Source organism: Pelophylax lessonae (assembly GCF_965119305.1).
Source record: "Pelophylax lessonae genome assembly, chromosome: 4".
In the NCBI taxonomy this organism is placed as follows: Eukaryota; Metazoa; Chordata; class Amphibia; order Anura; family Ranidae; genus Pelophylax; species Pelophylax lessonae.
The window spans coordinates 198,417,113-198,430,995 of record NC_138771.1 but is presented as its reverse complement, the minus strand read 5'-3'; the positions used below and the strand labels follow the sequence as shown (position 1 = coordinate 198,430,995).

Here is a 13,883-nt window from a genome sequence, read left to right as displayed (position 1 = left end):
CACCGGAGGATTTTGCTGTCTTACGTCCAGGCCACTTTTTGCGATTCGGCGCTGTGCGACTTTAACTGACAATTGCGCGGTCGTGCGACGCCATACCCAAACTAAATTTACGTCCTTTTTTTCCCACAAATTGAGCTTTCTTTTGGTGGTATTTGATCACCTGTGCGCTTTTTTCTTTTTGTACTATAAACAAAAAAAGAGCGTTTATTTTGAAAAAATAACAATATTTTTAACATTTTTTTATATGAAATTCCCCCCAAAAAAATGTAAAAATCAAATTTTTTTTAAATTTTTGGCCAATTTGTTTTCTGCTACCTGCTTTCAGCTGCTGCGGGGAGAGACACAGACACAGGGCTTCGTTCCTGTATTTGCTTCTCCGACACGACCCCTCCCTGGGATTTTTTTTTTACCAAAAATATGTAGCAGAATAAAAATTGGCCTAAAATGATGAAAAAAATTGAGTTTTAATTTTTTTTATTGGGAATGTTATGTAGGAGAAAGTGGAAAAAATATATATTTTTTAGAATTGTCGCTTTTTTTTATAGCGCAAAAAATAAAAATCACACAGGTGATCAAATACCACCAAAAGAAAGCCCTATTTGTGGGAAAAAGGGACATCAATTTTATTTGGGTACAGCGTTTCACGCCTGCACAATTGTCAGTTAAAGTAACGCAGGGCCGAATCGCAAAAAATGGCCTGGTCATTAAGGGGGTAAAACTTTATGGTCCAGAAGTGGTTAAAGCCTCATGTTGAGTGAGGAGGCGTTTGAAGCCTTTCAAGGCCTCCCATTCAAGTCTATGGTAATGCTTCGCCAATGCTCTAGCAGGCATTTGGGGTGTGGTTTTGGGGCGGTTGTGGCGCGTTAAAATTAGTTTATTTCGGTCACTTTCCATTGTGAAGCAGTTTTACCGTGCTTTAACGCTCTAACCTTATGTCAGGGTCCCCAGAGAGCCCCCCCTTATTCCAGGGTCCACAAAGAGTCCCCCTCTCATTAGGGTCCCCAGAGAGCCCCCAGCCAACATCAGGGTCCCCAGAGAGCCCCCCTTCACATTGGGGTCCTCAGAGAGCCCCCCCTCACATCAGGGTCCCCAGAGAGCCCCCCTCACATCAGGGTCCCCAGAGAGCTCCCCACTCACAACAGGGTCCCCAGAGAGCCCCCCTCACATCAGGGTCCCCAGAGAGCCCTTCCATCTTACAGCAGGGTCCCCACAGAGCCCCCCTTACATCAGGGTCCCCAGAGCTTCTCTTCCGCTAACATTACATATAAACCACCTGAAGTTCCTTACCTTATTTAAATTTACAGCACGGGGAGGCAGGACACTGCGTGATCACAGAGCAGCCAGATCTAAACAAGGAAATTTCACCACTGATAGCTGCAGGAGTGAGCCAGGAGTTGTGGCAGCAGGCAGCCCAGGACAGACCACGAGAGAAAGTTCCACTCCCCGCTGAATGCAGGGGTGGAGTCATAGTAACCACATGGTTGGTTGCTAGACGCTGGCCAGTCCTAGCAACCAACCACTGCTGGCCTGGCAGTCAGTGGCGAGCAGGAGCCGGGGATTGCCCCGGCGAAAGTACGGCCCTGTTGCACTGCTGCACCGCTAAGTCGGAGGCAGTAATATTTTCCCGGGGGGGGGGGGGGGCAATCGCTCTGTTACTACCTCCCCCCCAGATCCGCCCCTGGCTTCTGGATGGGTTACCATGGAGCCTACCATTTATAAATCCAACCTACTCACTATGGCAACAGTAAACAGAGAAGGTAGTACTGCTAAATCAGTGAGGACAAGTTGTGGATTTCTTGGTCATCTCACCAGAAAAAAAGCTTGAATTCAGTACCACTGCTCTACAGTCTCCTTTAAACTCATCTCTAACCGGAACTCTGGGGTAAATTACCTGGCCTACTGATCACTGAAGTACAAAAAAGTTTTTTTCTTTTGTTTTAGGCTGTATTCACACCACATGCATTGCATTTACACAAGTTGACACATTATTTTTTTAAATCTTTATATCTTTATTATTTTCCTTCAATAGGCAAAGAATCACATACAAAAATAGTAACAAGCATTCAACAGTCTCTTTGTCTGCTTAACAGCAGGGCCATGATTTTCAGCTGGGCTGTCATGTCTCCCAGGTGTGGCTGTTGGGACTGGGGAGTCTCCCCACTGTACTAAATGAGAGGGTTATCATTGGACAGTGGATGAAACCCAGCCAGTATCTACCCCAGCAAGGCAGATTCTGCCACATAGCATTGTGGAGTGGGTATAAGTTTGAGGGGAGCACATGATGCAGCGTCTTTGGCGGGAAGCAGAGTCCCAGGAGGGAGAGCGTGGCTGTCTCTCCTCCTGTCAGAGGAATCGGGTGTCCCAGGCAGCTTGCCTAGTGAGAAGGGACAGAAGGCTGAGCTGAGCCGCAGAGAGGATCCCGTGCAGAGGACCAGCAGAGCTGAGAGGGGTCCAGTTTCAGGAAAGCATTCCCAGTTCGTGAGTACTGCAAACTGTCCCCTGGGGGTCTGCCTAGTGAGAGAGGACCACTCCGGAGAAGGTCAGAGGGATCCGGGAGATAGCTAGCCGGTGCAGGAGCAAGAGTAAAGGGGGTGCCAGTGTTGACCCTGAAGTGTCAAGAGGGCGCCAGTGTTTGGGCCCTGAGGTATAGAGGGGTTGCAAGTGCGTGGATCCTGAAGTATAGAGGGGGTGCCAGTGTGTGGACCCTGAAGAGTTAAGTGTACAGCGTGCGGTGTGCAGTGTACAGTGTTGAGAGTTGCAGCAGCAGAATCAGTTTACATGAGCTACCTCAGTCAGGAAGGACTGGAGGGAGCAGTGTTCAGGACTTTTGAGCTACCCAGAGTGTCAGAAGTCAGTTCTTAGTACAGTCCAGGACTTTTGAGCTAACCAGATTGTCAGAAGTCAAGTTTCAAGTACAGTACAGCAAGTCAGTGTTTTTGAAGCATCAGCAAGCGTTGGTCAGCCCCCCACTTTCTGCTCCATGTCCACCAATATACATAGAACCGGGTCTAAGCATACATTTATTTATTCTATCCAGCACCTACTTCCAGTATCTATGCAGCTTGGGGCACCTTCATAACATGTGGATCAAATCCCCAACTGCCCAATTTACATCTGGGGCAGGATGCATCCGATCTTCCCCCAAACGAAAACAGTTTTTTGAGCGTATAAAATGCTCTATGGAGTATATAAAACTGTGTGAGCTTTTGGGTTGCTGAGAGGGATAATGTATCTATTAAGGTTACTATACCATCCCATTGTATATCTGTTAATTGCCCTACATCCTCCTACCATTTTATTCTGCTAGACAGCTGAGAGTCTTTATCCAATACCCTTCCCTTTATATTTCTATATAGTTATGAGATCAACCCTTTTAAAGATGTAGCCTCTACCAAATTTTTCAACAAAGGGAATCTACACCATTCTAGTCCCCCTTCCTTAAATTGTGTTGCCAGTGCATGCCACAGCTGCAGATACATATAAATCTCTATTCAAGAGCCCAAATTCTTCTTTCAGTTCCTGAAATGTCTTCATTATCCCTGCTTTGTGTATTTGCAAAATCTTATCACTACCTTCTGTTTCCAGTTTCTAAAATTCTCCAGTCCCATAAGTTCAATTAAATTTTCGTTATCCCAAATAGGTGTATACTCTGTTAGACCCGAGTACCCAAATATTGATCCTATATATTCCATACCTTCCCCAATAGCATTGTTGATAGACACTGATCTGCGCCCCCCCCCCAAGAGTTTGCCTCTAATGCCTCTATGAACAATATATGTGGGGTATAGGCCAGCAATGCTCGTGAGCTATAACAGGTGGTATTATTGCCTACTTATTTGTTGTAACTGAGCTGCCAAGAAGTAGCTCCAGGGATGGGGGACAGGCAACCCCCCCCCCCCCGTCACTCGGCAACTGTTATATTATTAGGCGAACTCCAGCCTGCCTCTTCCTTCAGATCAATTTCTTAAAAAGACCTTCAAACTTCTAAAACCATCCTCCAGGGATCCATATTGGGGAATTATGCAAAATATATAACAGTTGAGGCAACCATATCATTCTAATCAGGCTGCAATGACCCACTACTGATGGAGGAAGGCGGCTCCATGTCCCGCACTTTATTCTAAATGATTTTATTAAGGGCTGTAGGTTTTCCAGTATATACTACCCAGGGTCAACTGTTATGACTATTCGCATATATTTAAAGCTCTTTACTACTTGCAGGTGTCTAGCGCTCTCCGGTAGCTCTCGCCCTAACCCTTTACCCGGGAAAAGAACAGATTTCTCCCAGTTGATGGGGAGTTCTGAGAACAGACCAACTATTTTCCCATGATCCATTGTTGCTATAAATTAATGGTTCACATCCTCTAAAAAATGTCTATCGCCAAAGGTTCTATCGCCATAGCAAAAAACAGTGGTGACAGTGGGCACCCCTGCCTCGTCCCACGGAACAACAACAATTATTCAGAGGATCTTCCACCAGTTTTAACTTTCATCCTTGGACCAGCATACAGCAGTTTAACCCAGTTTGCCAACATTAAATAGAGACCAACATTAAATAGCGATAGAGCCCGCCACAGATGGTTCCACTCGATGCTGTCAAATGCTTTGACAGCATCGAGGGACAATATGGCTCATGATCCCAACTTTTCTGATGGGATTTGTAGATTTAAGAATAATCTCCTAACATTTAACAATGTCGATCTACGAGGAATAAAACCACATTGATCAGGTTGAATTAAAGTATGGATTATTTGAATTAGTCTAATCGCTAATACTTTTGCCAATAATTTAACATCTGTGCAGAGTAAAGAGATTGGTCTATATGTGCATCCCCTTTCCTCAACCATGTAAAGGGCTAACCCCTCTCATAATGCTCCAAGAAGCTGGCCAGCATGTGTTCCACGAAGTCCCCTGGGACCTGGGGCTTCTAGTGAGCAGATTTATGAGTCTTATCACGAGGTGGAGCACTTGAATCAAAATAAGAAGACATGGTGTGGTTGACGGCATTTATTGAGCACTATTTTTTTCCACTTAAGATGACTTCTTTGTATATGGACTGTAAATGATTCACATTTATTAGTTTCTGCTGGTTATATAGCAATAGTGTATTGTTGTGTTCACACTATTGGCACATTTGTATGTTATTTTCCATTATATCTACATTAGCCATCACTTAACAGCGCCCATAGGTGTGCGCAGCCTATTGCATTAGGGTGTACACCCCAAAGTTTAAATACACATGCATGTGTGTGCCTACATGTATATGGCCCCGGTACATTACGCTCCCTGCTAGCACAGTGAAATAGAAGTGCGTAGGCACTTCTCTTATGGCAGAGCAAGTCAGAGGGAGATCTTTCCCATCTCCTCACTGGCAAATAGAGCTATAATGCTAATGTGCCCAAGGTGATTAGGGTGTGCCCAGGCACACCCAGCACACCCTGTGCGCACACCTATGACAGCGCCTGCTTTATATGTATTATTTTTGTTTTTAGTGTTTTTTCACTTAAAGGGGCAGCAGTTAAGGGAACTCACTATATGGATGAGGCGCCCTTCATTGATTATTTCATCATTTTCACTTAGGGGTGTACTCACTTTTGTTGCCAGTGGTTTAGACATCAATAGCTGTGTGTTGAGTTATTTTGAGGGGACTGAAAGTTTACACTGTTTTACAATCTGTACACTCACTACTTTACATTGTAGAAAAGGGTAATTTCTTTAGTGTTGTCACATGAAAAGATATAATAAAATATTTACAAAAGTGTGAGGGGTGTACTCACTTTTGTGAGATACTATATATATATATATTCACACAAACAAGTTGATGTTAAAAACAAGCTACAGGAGATCCATTGAAACACAAGAAGAGAAACGTGCACTATTAGGTTGCAGGAGATGCATTAAAAGAAGGTTGCAAAAAATCTAGGGCTATAAGGTAAGAATGCTAAACACTTTGAGGGTTTGGTTACATGCTAATGTTATTATAGCTGAATATGTTTGCATGCGCAAAAAAAAGTAGCAACTATGTGTTACAATGCATTTTATCACAAAAATAAATGCAAAAATTTAGTTTTTTCCTTCAACATTAAAAAATATACTGGCTATGTATCAGATTAGGAATTTAAATGTATGTTTTAACTGTTTCTGTTGAGGAATATTAGGTTATTTCACTTGACCTCTATTGATAGATATGGTAGGAAGTAAATGTTATGTTATACTGTATCATGTATCATCATCATGTATCATTATATCATGTATCATGTATCATCATAAATGTTAAATCATGTTATATTATAAGCATTTGGGAAACTTATGTTTTCAACTTTCCATTTAAAGGGATTTGTGGTTCTTACAATCAAAATTCAAAAGATGACTTTACAGGTAGTAACGGCGTGATAGAATCCTTACCAGCAATATTTGTCGATTCTTGGGCACAATATTCGTGTCTTCCTGCAGAACACACAGCTTGCATTAACTTAGAAAAAGGTAAAATCTTTTACATTTTGGTGATTTTACCATTTGCAATTTGCTATTAATGTATTATAGTTTAAAGACCAGTTAATTGATTGCAATAGTAAATATCCAGTCTACTTATTTGGAGGCACTGTACATTCGTATTTTAAAATTGTAAACAACCATAATAAAAATAGGATCAATTTTATTTGCTATTTTAAATGTACTTTTATTAAGCAATCACTGAAAAAGGATCAATCATTCCTTAACATGTGGACCCAATAAGTAAATAATCTAATTGGTCAGAATTATTTGAGGAAGATGTTCATTTCACAGTTGGCTTTATTTTATGTTCTGATAATAATCTATGGTTTCTCATTGGTGCCTTTCATGCCCACCCATTCTTCTTTGTGCAGAAATAATTTTCTCATAGCTAATCAAGAGAGATTGTGTCATCATCTTCATGTAAATCATGTAAAAGTCACTAATTCTTATATTTTTAAATGTTGGTGAGTGCAGCTTTCTTTTTTGTTCACATTGTTAGCCATTCATTGTTGGATGTAGTGCAGGGCTGTTTTTTTTTTATTTTTAATACAGTTTAGACATGACTGTATTCTTATAAATACAGTATGTACATGAACACAAAGAGCAGTGCATTGTTCATTTATTTTATTTTTTTCATGCAACATATCATAAGGGAAAACAACAATAAACAAATATTTGTATACTGTTAATCAGTAGAGGGAGAAGGTTAACTCATGAATATGTCCAACTTAACAGTAGATAAACAGTCTGATTGAATTTAAGGTACCCATACACACAAGCGGAATACTGTTAAGATTTGGGCTACGTTTATAATATTTTGGTGGTTAGCAGACACGTGATACCTAGTATGAACTATTCTCAAGGGAGCTAGAGATCAGCATTGTTGGATTTATTTTTCTGATTATTATTGTTTTTGCGCTCTATCTAAGTCTGGTTGCTTTCTCTCTTTGTCTTTTATTGTCATAAACATTCTGTCCATGCATATCTAGGGTATGTGGCTGCTGCTGGTGCAATAAATTAATACATTTAATTTTCCTAGGTAGTATAATACAGAGCATACATCAGCCAGATACATATTGTATCTCTAGATCAATGAATGATTTATTCAATATGTGTGAAGTAATTCGTATGAATGCTAAGTGCCCACATGATATTGTTCACTCTATGTACCACATATTCAATAGTTGCCCCTAAAAATGTATTTATTTGTGTTTTTTTTTCTTTTCTTTTAGAAATGTTTGCTGAAGAGCATTGCTCAGAACTTAAAGATTCTTCTGGAGTGTTTTCCAAAGGCCATTTTTATGTAGATTATGGTCCATACTATGAGGTACAATATGCCCAAAAAGATGCAGATTGGTTGTTTAACTGATTTGATTATGAAGGAACTAAATCATTTAACGGTATTGTTCTTAAGCATGTGTTCCATTTTCTTTTATAAAAATACATTAGTTGGTAACGCAAAACACACATTTGACAGGTTTGTGCATATGTTATTTAATTTCTTTAATTTCTAAGTTGCATTTTTGTTTTTTTATGAATTCAAAGTATGTTATAATTTTTTTAATGAATTTACAAATCTCCTCTTGCTATTTTTTGTGCATTTTGTTCAAATAATTCAATTTTTTGCTATTGTGTTGTTCAGTTACTGAATTATTGTATTTTTATTACAGAGATGTGTAAGTTCAACTTGTAAAAGTGAGGACGTCTGGGCTGGTGTATGCAGTGCACTGGAAAATTATGTGCAGGCCTGTGCTGAAAAGGGTGTTCTGTTGAAAAATTGGCGCAATCAGAATTGTAGTAAGTTCTGTGTTTGAGTTCACTCACTATAATAAATAAAAACTGAAATATGGGTGCTAACTATTATTCAGAGGCTGTCTGTAAACGATATTCTACTCCATCATACCATTAGTCTCTTGAGAAATCAGTTCAATAGAAACCGCCTGACATTTGGCCTGAGTGTACTGCAGCCGGTCCCAAAGAAGTCGGCTGTTTGCCTGGCTTCTGTCGAAGGGGCATGATCAAAAAAGGTGGCTAAAAGCACTGACTGGAGTGTTTTTTTTGGGGGGGGGGGGCATCCCCCTGTCAGAACACAATATAACAGCAGGGAGATAGCTGCACTAACATTGGCTTGTTAGTACAGCGGCTCCAACCTGAGCAGTCAGTTTTTTGTTTTGTTCAGCCTGCTGGGTTGAAGGAAATAGCAGAGTGTACTAGGCTTTAGTCCAGCAATTCAAACGTCATTCTTACAGTTTGTTAATTATTTTGGTCATAAGACACTGGTTATGACCATGGATGAAGATACAGGGTTTAAAAAGCCATTAGGCTTTTACCACAGATTGGTATAGTGTATCTTCTAACTTTATCTGCTTATCTTTCATGTGCACTCCAGTTTCCAGTGTTTTGCAGACAGGATCTTGAGTACATAATCTCCTTTTTTGGATAAAGTAATGTGTACAAGGACTTACACACTCAGAACATTTGTTTATAATAATGAAGTTTATGAATATGTATATGAAGTGTCCAGAAAGTGGGTTTATCGAGTTTAGCACATGATTTGCACATACTTTTGACAATACCCCATGCTGCAATAAAACAGAAGGCAAAAAATTCTAGCAATTCAGGCAACATGTAGAATCCACTTTACCATTTTGGGCCCCTACCCAATAGAACATAGTACAGTTCCGGGACAGGTAACTTTCCAGGACAGCGGTCACAACTTTTTTAACCTTTATTTACTCCCTTAGGGGACCAAATACATGTAGCACTTGGTCTTTTTCAGATCTACACTGCTTTTGCTAAGCAGTATGGTTGGACAGTGTACTCCCCAGTGTTCAACCATACTGCTAGAAAGGAGACAACAGCACTGGTCTCTGGCAGCAGGGACTTCTCTGGAGATCAATGCCATTATTCACAAAAGATTATACAGCCCTGACAGATGGATATTACAGTTCTGTAGAGATGACTGATCTTTTACTATTATGAACAAACAGGCAGCGCTGCGTGACTGTGTCACACTTACCCCCGGTTCTGACAGTGCTGATTATTCATTCATAGAAAAGCTCACTCAGCACTGTGGCACTATTTGATTCAATCCATCTACTGGGGCTTTGTGTGTTTCTCAAGCAGCGGCAGATACAGTAGCTCACACTGTCCAGAAGAGCTGAATGATATTTTATTGTTATGAGTGAACAATCAGCTCTGCCTGTTCATTTACAATAATAAAAGATCATTGAGTGTTGCAGAGCTTTGTGATCTATCTGTAAATCTGTAAATAAGCTACTCGTAAACATGCAAAGAGCCATTGCATTGATTGTTTACTCATATGAGTAAAAAGAACAGCCAGCTTAGAGAGGGGGAAGGGTCAGTAATGGCTGCAGCTCCCCCACACCTGAAACACCCATAAATCAGGCAACAGAATGGGATGGAGGTACAGCCAGCTAAAGAGGTGCTTTTAATTCACAACAGTACCATCAATCAGAATGGTACCAAGAGCTATATGCCCTTGGTCCCGTGGGGGATTAAGTAAAAGTTAAACATTTTTCATGGACGTTTTTTAATGTTAGGTCTGTATTTATAAAATTGGGAGTTACTTTCGGAAATGAAAACAGCCATGTCATTACCAACAGACATGCCTTTCTTACCAAAAACTGCATCTACAGCTATAATTAACTGGTTCATTTAGTGAAGTGATTGATTCAAGACATGTATTTTATTCTCAGTAAAGATATTAGGAGAGCAAACATTCCCCACAGCAAAATACATTTGATTTGCCAAAATATATTTTATTTTGTTTTACTGTCCTTCAGTATTTGGATGCAGACTGAACTAGATTTTTCCCTTTTGAACCCAAATACTGAATTCTGAAAAAAAAAAAATAATAATAATTCATATTTTACTCATACACGTGCTTAATGTTTGTACTTTTACAGAAAAAGAATGCATGAACAATCAGGTCCTTCGGTTTACCTCTTTGTCCTGTTTCCCGTCTTGCGCTTCAACATCTCATATTTGTGATAACCAAGGCCTTGTGATGGAAATGTGTACATGTGAAGAAGGCCAATATTTGAATAGTGAAAATATTTGTGTCACTAAAGAAGGCTGTGATTGCCAACATCGTCATGGTGTAATACCAGCACATGAAGAGATGGAAATAGATGGTATCCCATGGTGAGAAATCTGCTATTTAAAAATGATGTGAAATCCTCCTTCTTTGAATAGATATTTAGAAAAACTGTAATAAATAGAATTGATAAAATTATGTATTGGAAACATTTAATATACATGTCAATAACATGCCACATTGTATTTCAGCAAATGCAAGGAAGGAAGGATTAAATGCGATTTAAGTAGTAATGAAATAAAAGGTAAGGATTTGTTTTGTTTCTACTGAACAATATAAATGTATTTTAGTAAGGTGTTTTCACTAAAGGATAAAAATCCTTACAATTACGGTGAGGTTACCAACCTCCATTGCCCTCCCAATCCTATATTTTATGCCTACTGTAGATCAGGTCCTCCATTGGCTGCAGCCTATTCTAGAGTCGTTGGTCTGTCCATCCTTTTTACTGAGCTAGAAGGAAAAGGCATACTGCACATGCATGCCCTTTTTGCATATATTCTAATGGTGACTCTGTGGCTTACCAGCTCAGGTGGAAGGAAAATTATGGAAGTGCCATTCAAGCTGGTGCAGAACATGTCTGTAGAGGTAGTTGTCACTGATCTTAGGCCTATATTGGGCTCTATATATGGAATGGGGAGAGTGGGAGGGATCAGGTAGACCCAACAAATGTAAAATATTGTTGTCTTTTAAGCTATTTTTTTCATTAAAAAATAAGACAAATAACAGTTTTTATATGGCTCAGATCAAAACCCCAGTTAGTACACTTATTTCAATTATTCTGGACCACGTGTTAAAATATTACACTCTCTCTTCTTATTATTATCAGTTTAAATTAAATTTTTATTTTTTAAGTAAGTTTGAAATGTATGGATGAAAAGGAAAATCTTTCCATATGAACATGAAGAAATACAATCTCCAAAAAGATTAATAAACATGGGGAAAAAATCTATAAGAGATGTACAGCCTAAAAAGCTTTTGGACATACTTTTCATTTAACATGGATTTGTTAAGTAAATTCAAATTCACACATATTCATTGTGATAAATAGTCATGTTTATGTAAAGGTTTGATCAGTAGACACCTGTATAATGCACACATTCTGAGTATTTGGACTCCAACCCTTTTTATTGAAACAAGTGTTATGGCTGCTATGCCTTTTATCATGTCAGACTTTATTCTGCTATTTGGTTAAATAACTTATTTCATAATTTTTTTCAAAATATGACCACACAAGAAATGAAATATTTCGTAGAACTTTGTTTATTATAATTTTGTTTGTGGACATTTTCCTATTGATTTTAACCACTTGGTGTCCGCGCTATAGCTGAAAGGCGATTCAATTGCCGGGGGGGTGTACATGGACATCCTCGCGTTCACGTACTGCCCACATGTCCCCTGCAGCGCACTCGGTGATCATGAAGTCCTTGGGACTTGGCTGATCACAGATCGGAGTAAAGGGCAGATTCCAGCTCTTTACCACTTGATCAACTGGCTTTTTTTCCCCTCACACTGACAGCGTGAGGGGAAAAAATAAGCTGATTACTAGCTTCTGTAAAATGGACATTGGTCCCACACAGTGACTGCCAGTGCTGCTAACCAGTGCCCATCAGTGCTCCTAACCAGTACCCACCAGTGTTACCTATCAGTGCCCATCAGTACTGCTAACCAGTGTCCATCAGTGCCACCTACCAGTGCCCACCAGTGCCACCTACCAGTGCCAATTAGTGCTGCATCTTCAGTGCCACCTACCAGTGCTGCCTATCAGTGCCCATCAGTGCCACCTATAAGTGCCACCTATCAGTGTCATCTCTTAGTGCCCTTCAGTGCCACCTATCAGTGCCCTTCAGTGCTGCATATCAGTGCCCCTCAGTGCCACCTATCTGTGCTACCTATCAGTGCTAATCAGTGCCACCTGTCAGTGCAGCCTCATCAGTGCCTCCTGATCAGTGCCCACCAGTGCTGCCTCATCAGTGCCCATCAGTGCCACCTACTAGTGCCTATCAGTTCCACCTTATTAGTTACTATCAGTGCAGTCTATCAGTGCATATCAGTGCAGCCTATCAGTGCCCATCAATGCAGCCTCATCAGTGCACATCAATGAAGGAGAAAAATTACCTGTTTGCAAAATTGTATAGCAAACTATGAAAAAGTTTTTTTTTCATAATTTTTTTTTTTTTTGTTTAGCACCTAGTGGTGACTAAATACCATCAAAAGAAAAACATCATATGGGTACAGTGTAGCATGACTGTGCAATTGTCAAAGTGTAACAGCGCTGAAAGCTGAAAATCGGCCTTGGCAGGAAGAGAGTATATGTGCCCGGTAAGCAAGTGGTTAATAGGATTTTCAGACCTGGCGTGGTCTTTTAACCGAATCGTTGCACAAGATCCTATACAGTATTATTGCCTTTTATTTCAATGGACTAGTGTCTAAAGAATTTAAATGTCCAAGTTTTGAAGAATGTATACATTCCATAAAATAATGAAAACATACTAACAGCTAAATTATGAAACGGTGTTTAACAGTTTTATTTTAAAAAACAAAAACTCTGTAAGACAATAAAATGTCCCTTGAATGATTTAAAGCATGTATGTGTGTATATGATTTCAGATATATGTTCAGGGGGAGCAAAGTATGTAGACTGTACATATCCCAACACACAAGGAAGAGCTGACTTAAACTGCAAGACTATGCACTTACCAGCCATGCATGTAAGTTGTATAAATATTTATTTTGTTTCAGTGGATGTGGAAGTTTTTGAAGGTATTTTTATTTAGATACAGTATCAAATACAAGATAAGAAACATTTTACAGAAAGTTATCTGATAACTAATAAAACTAACGTATATAGTAGTAGTATACCTCAAAATGCCTAATTGAAACAGTAAATAATGTAAATGACAAATGTTTGATTAAATATTAAGGTGACTTTTTTTTTGTAGCAAGATACCATCTGCAAGCCTGGATGTTACTGTTCAGATGATATGGTTAGAGATTCAAGAGGACAGTGTATTCCACCTGAAGAATGCCCATGTCTTCATGGAGGAACTGAGTATAAGAGTGGGAGTACTATTACTATCTCTTGCAGAAAATGGTAATTATTTTTTAAGTCCATAAGTTTGTCTTTACTTAAAAACAATGTTAAACAAAAGTTTAAGGGCTCTTTCACACGGGAGGTCCGATCAGATCCGCCTTTCAGTTTTTTAGGCGGATCTGATCGGATCCTCCATGCAGCTCTATGGGGCAGCGGGTGTCAGCGGAGGTCACCTCC

General features: G+C 39.7%; 1 protein-coding gene across 1 annotated transcript in view; it reads left to right on the top strand.

Annotated features, from left to right (window-relative positions):
- The window catches only part of MUC19 (mucin 19, oligomeric), a gene marked incomplete at both ends in the record, with an annotated part of 113,916 nt that overhangs the window by 53,620 nt on the left and 46,413 nt on the right, over positions 1–13,883 (top strand). Inside the window, 7 exons of the mRNA XM_082256303.1 lie at positions 6,334–6,483; positions 7,728–7,822; positions 8,166–8,292; positions 10,425–10,662; positions 10,807–10,859; positions 13,223–13,323; positions 13,555–13,706. Coding sequence (XP_082112429.1) covers positions 6,334–6,483; positions 7,728–7,822; positions 8,166–8,292; positions 10,425–10,662; positions 10,807–10,859; positions 13,223–13,323; positions 13,555–13,706 — 916 coding nt within the window. The remainder of the gene's footprint in view (positions 1–6,333; positions 6,484–7,727; positions 7,823–8,165; positions 8,293–10,424; positions 10,663–10,806; positions 10,860–13,222; positions 13,324–13,554; positions 13,707–13,883) is intronic.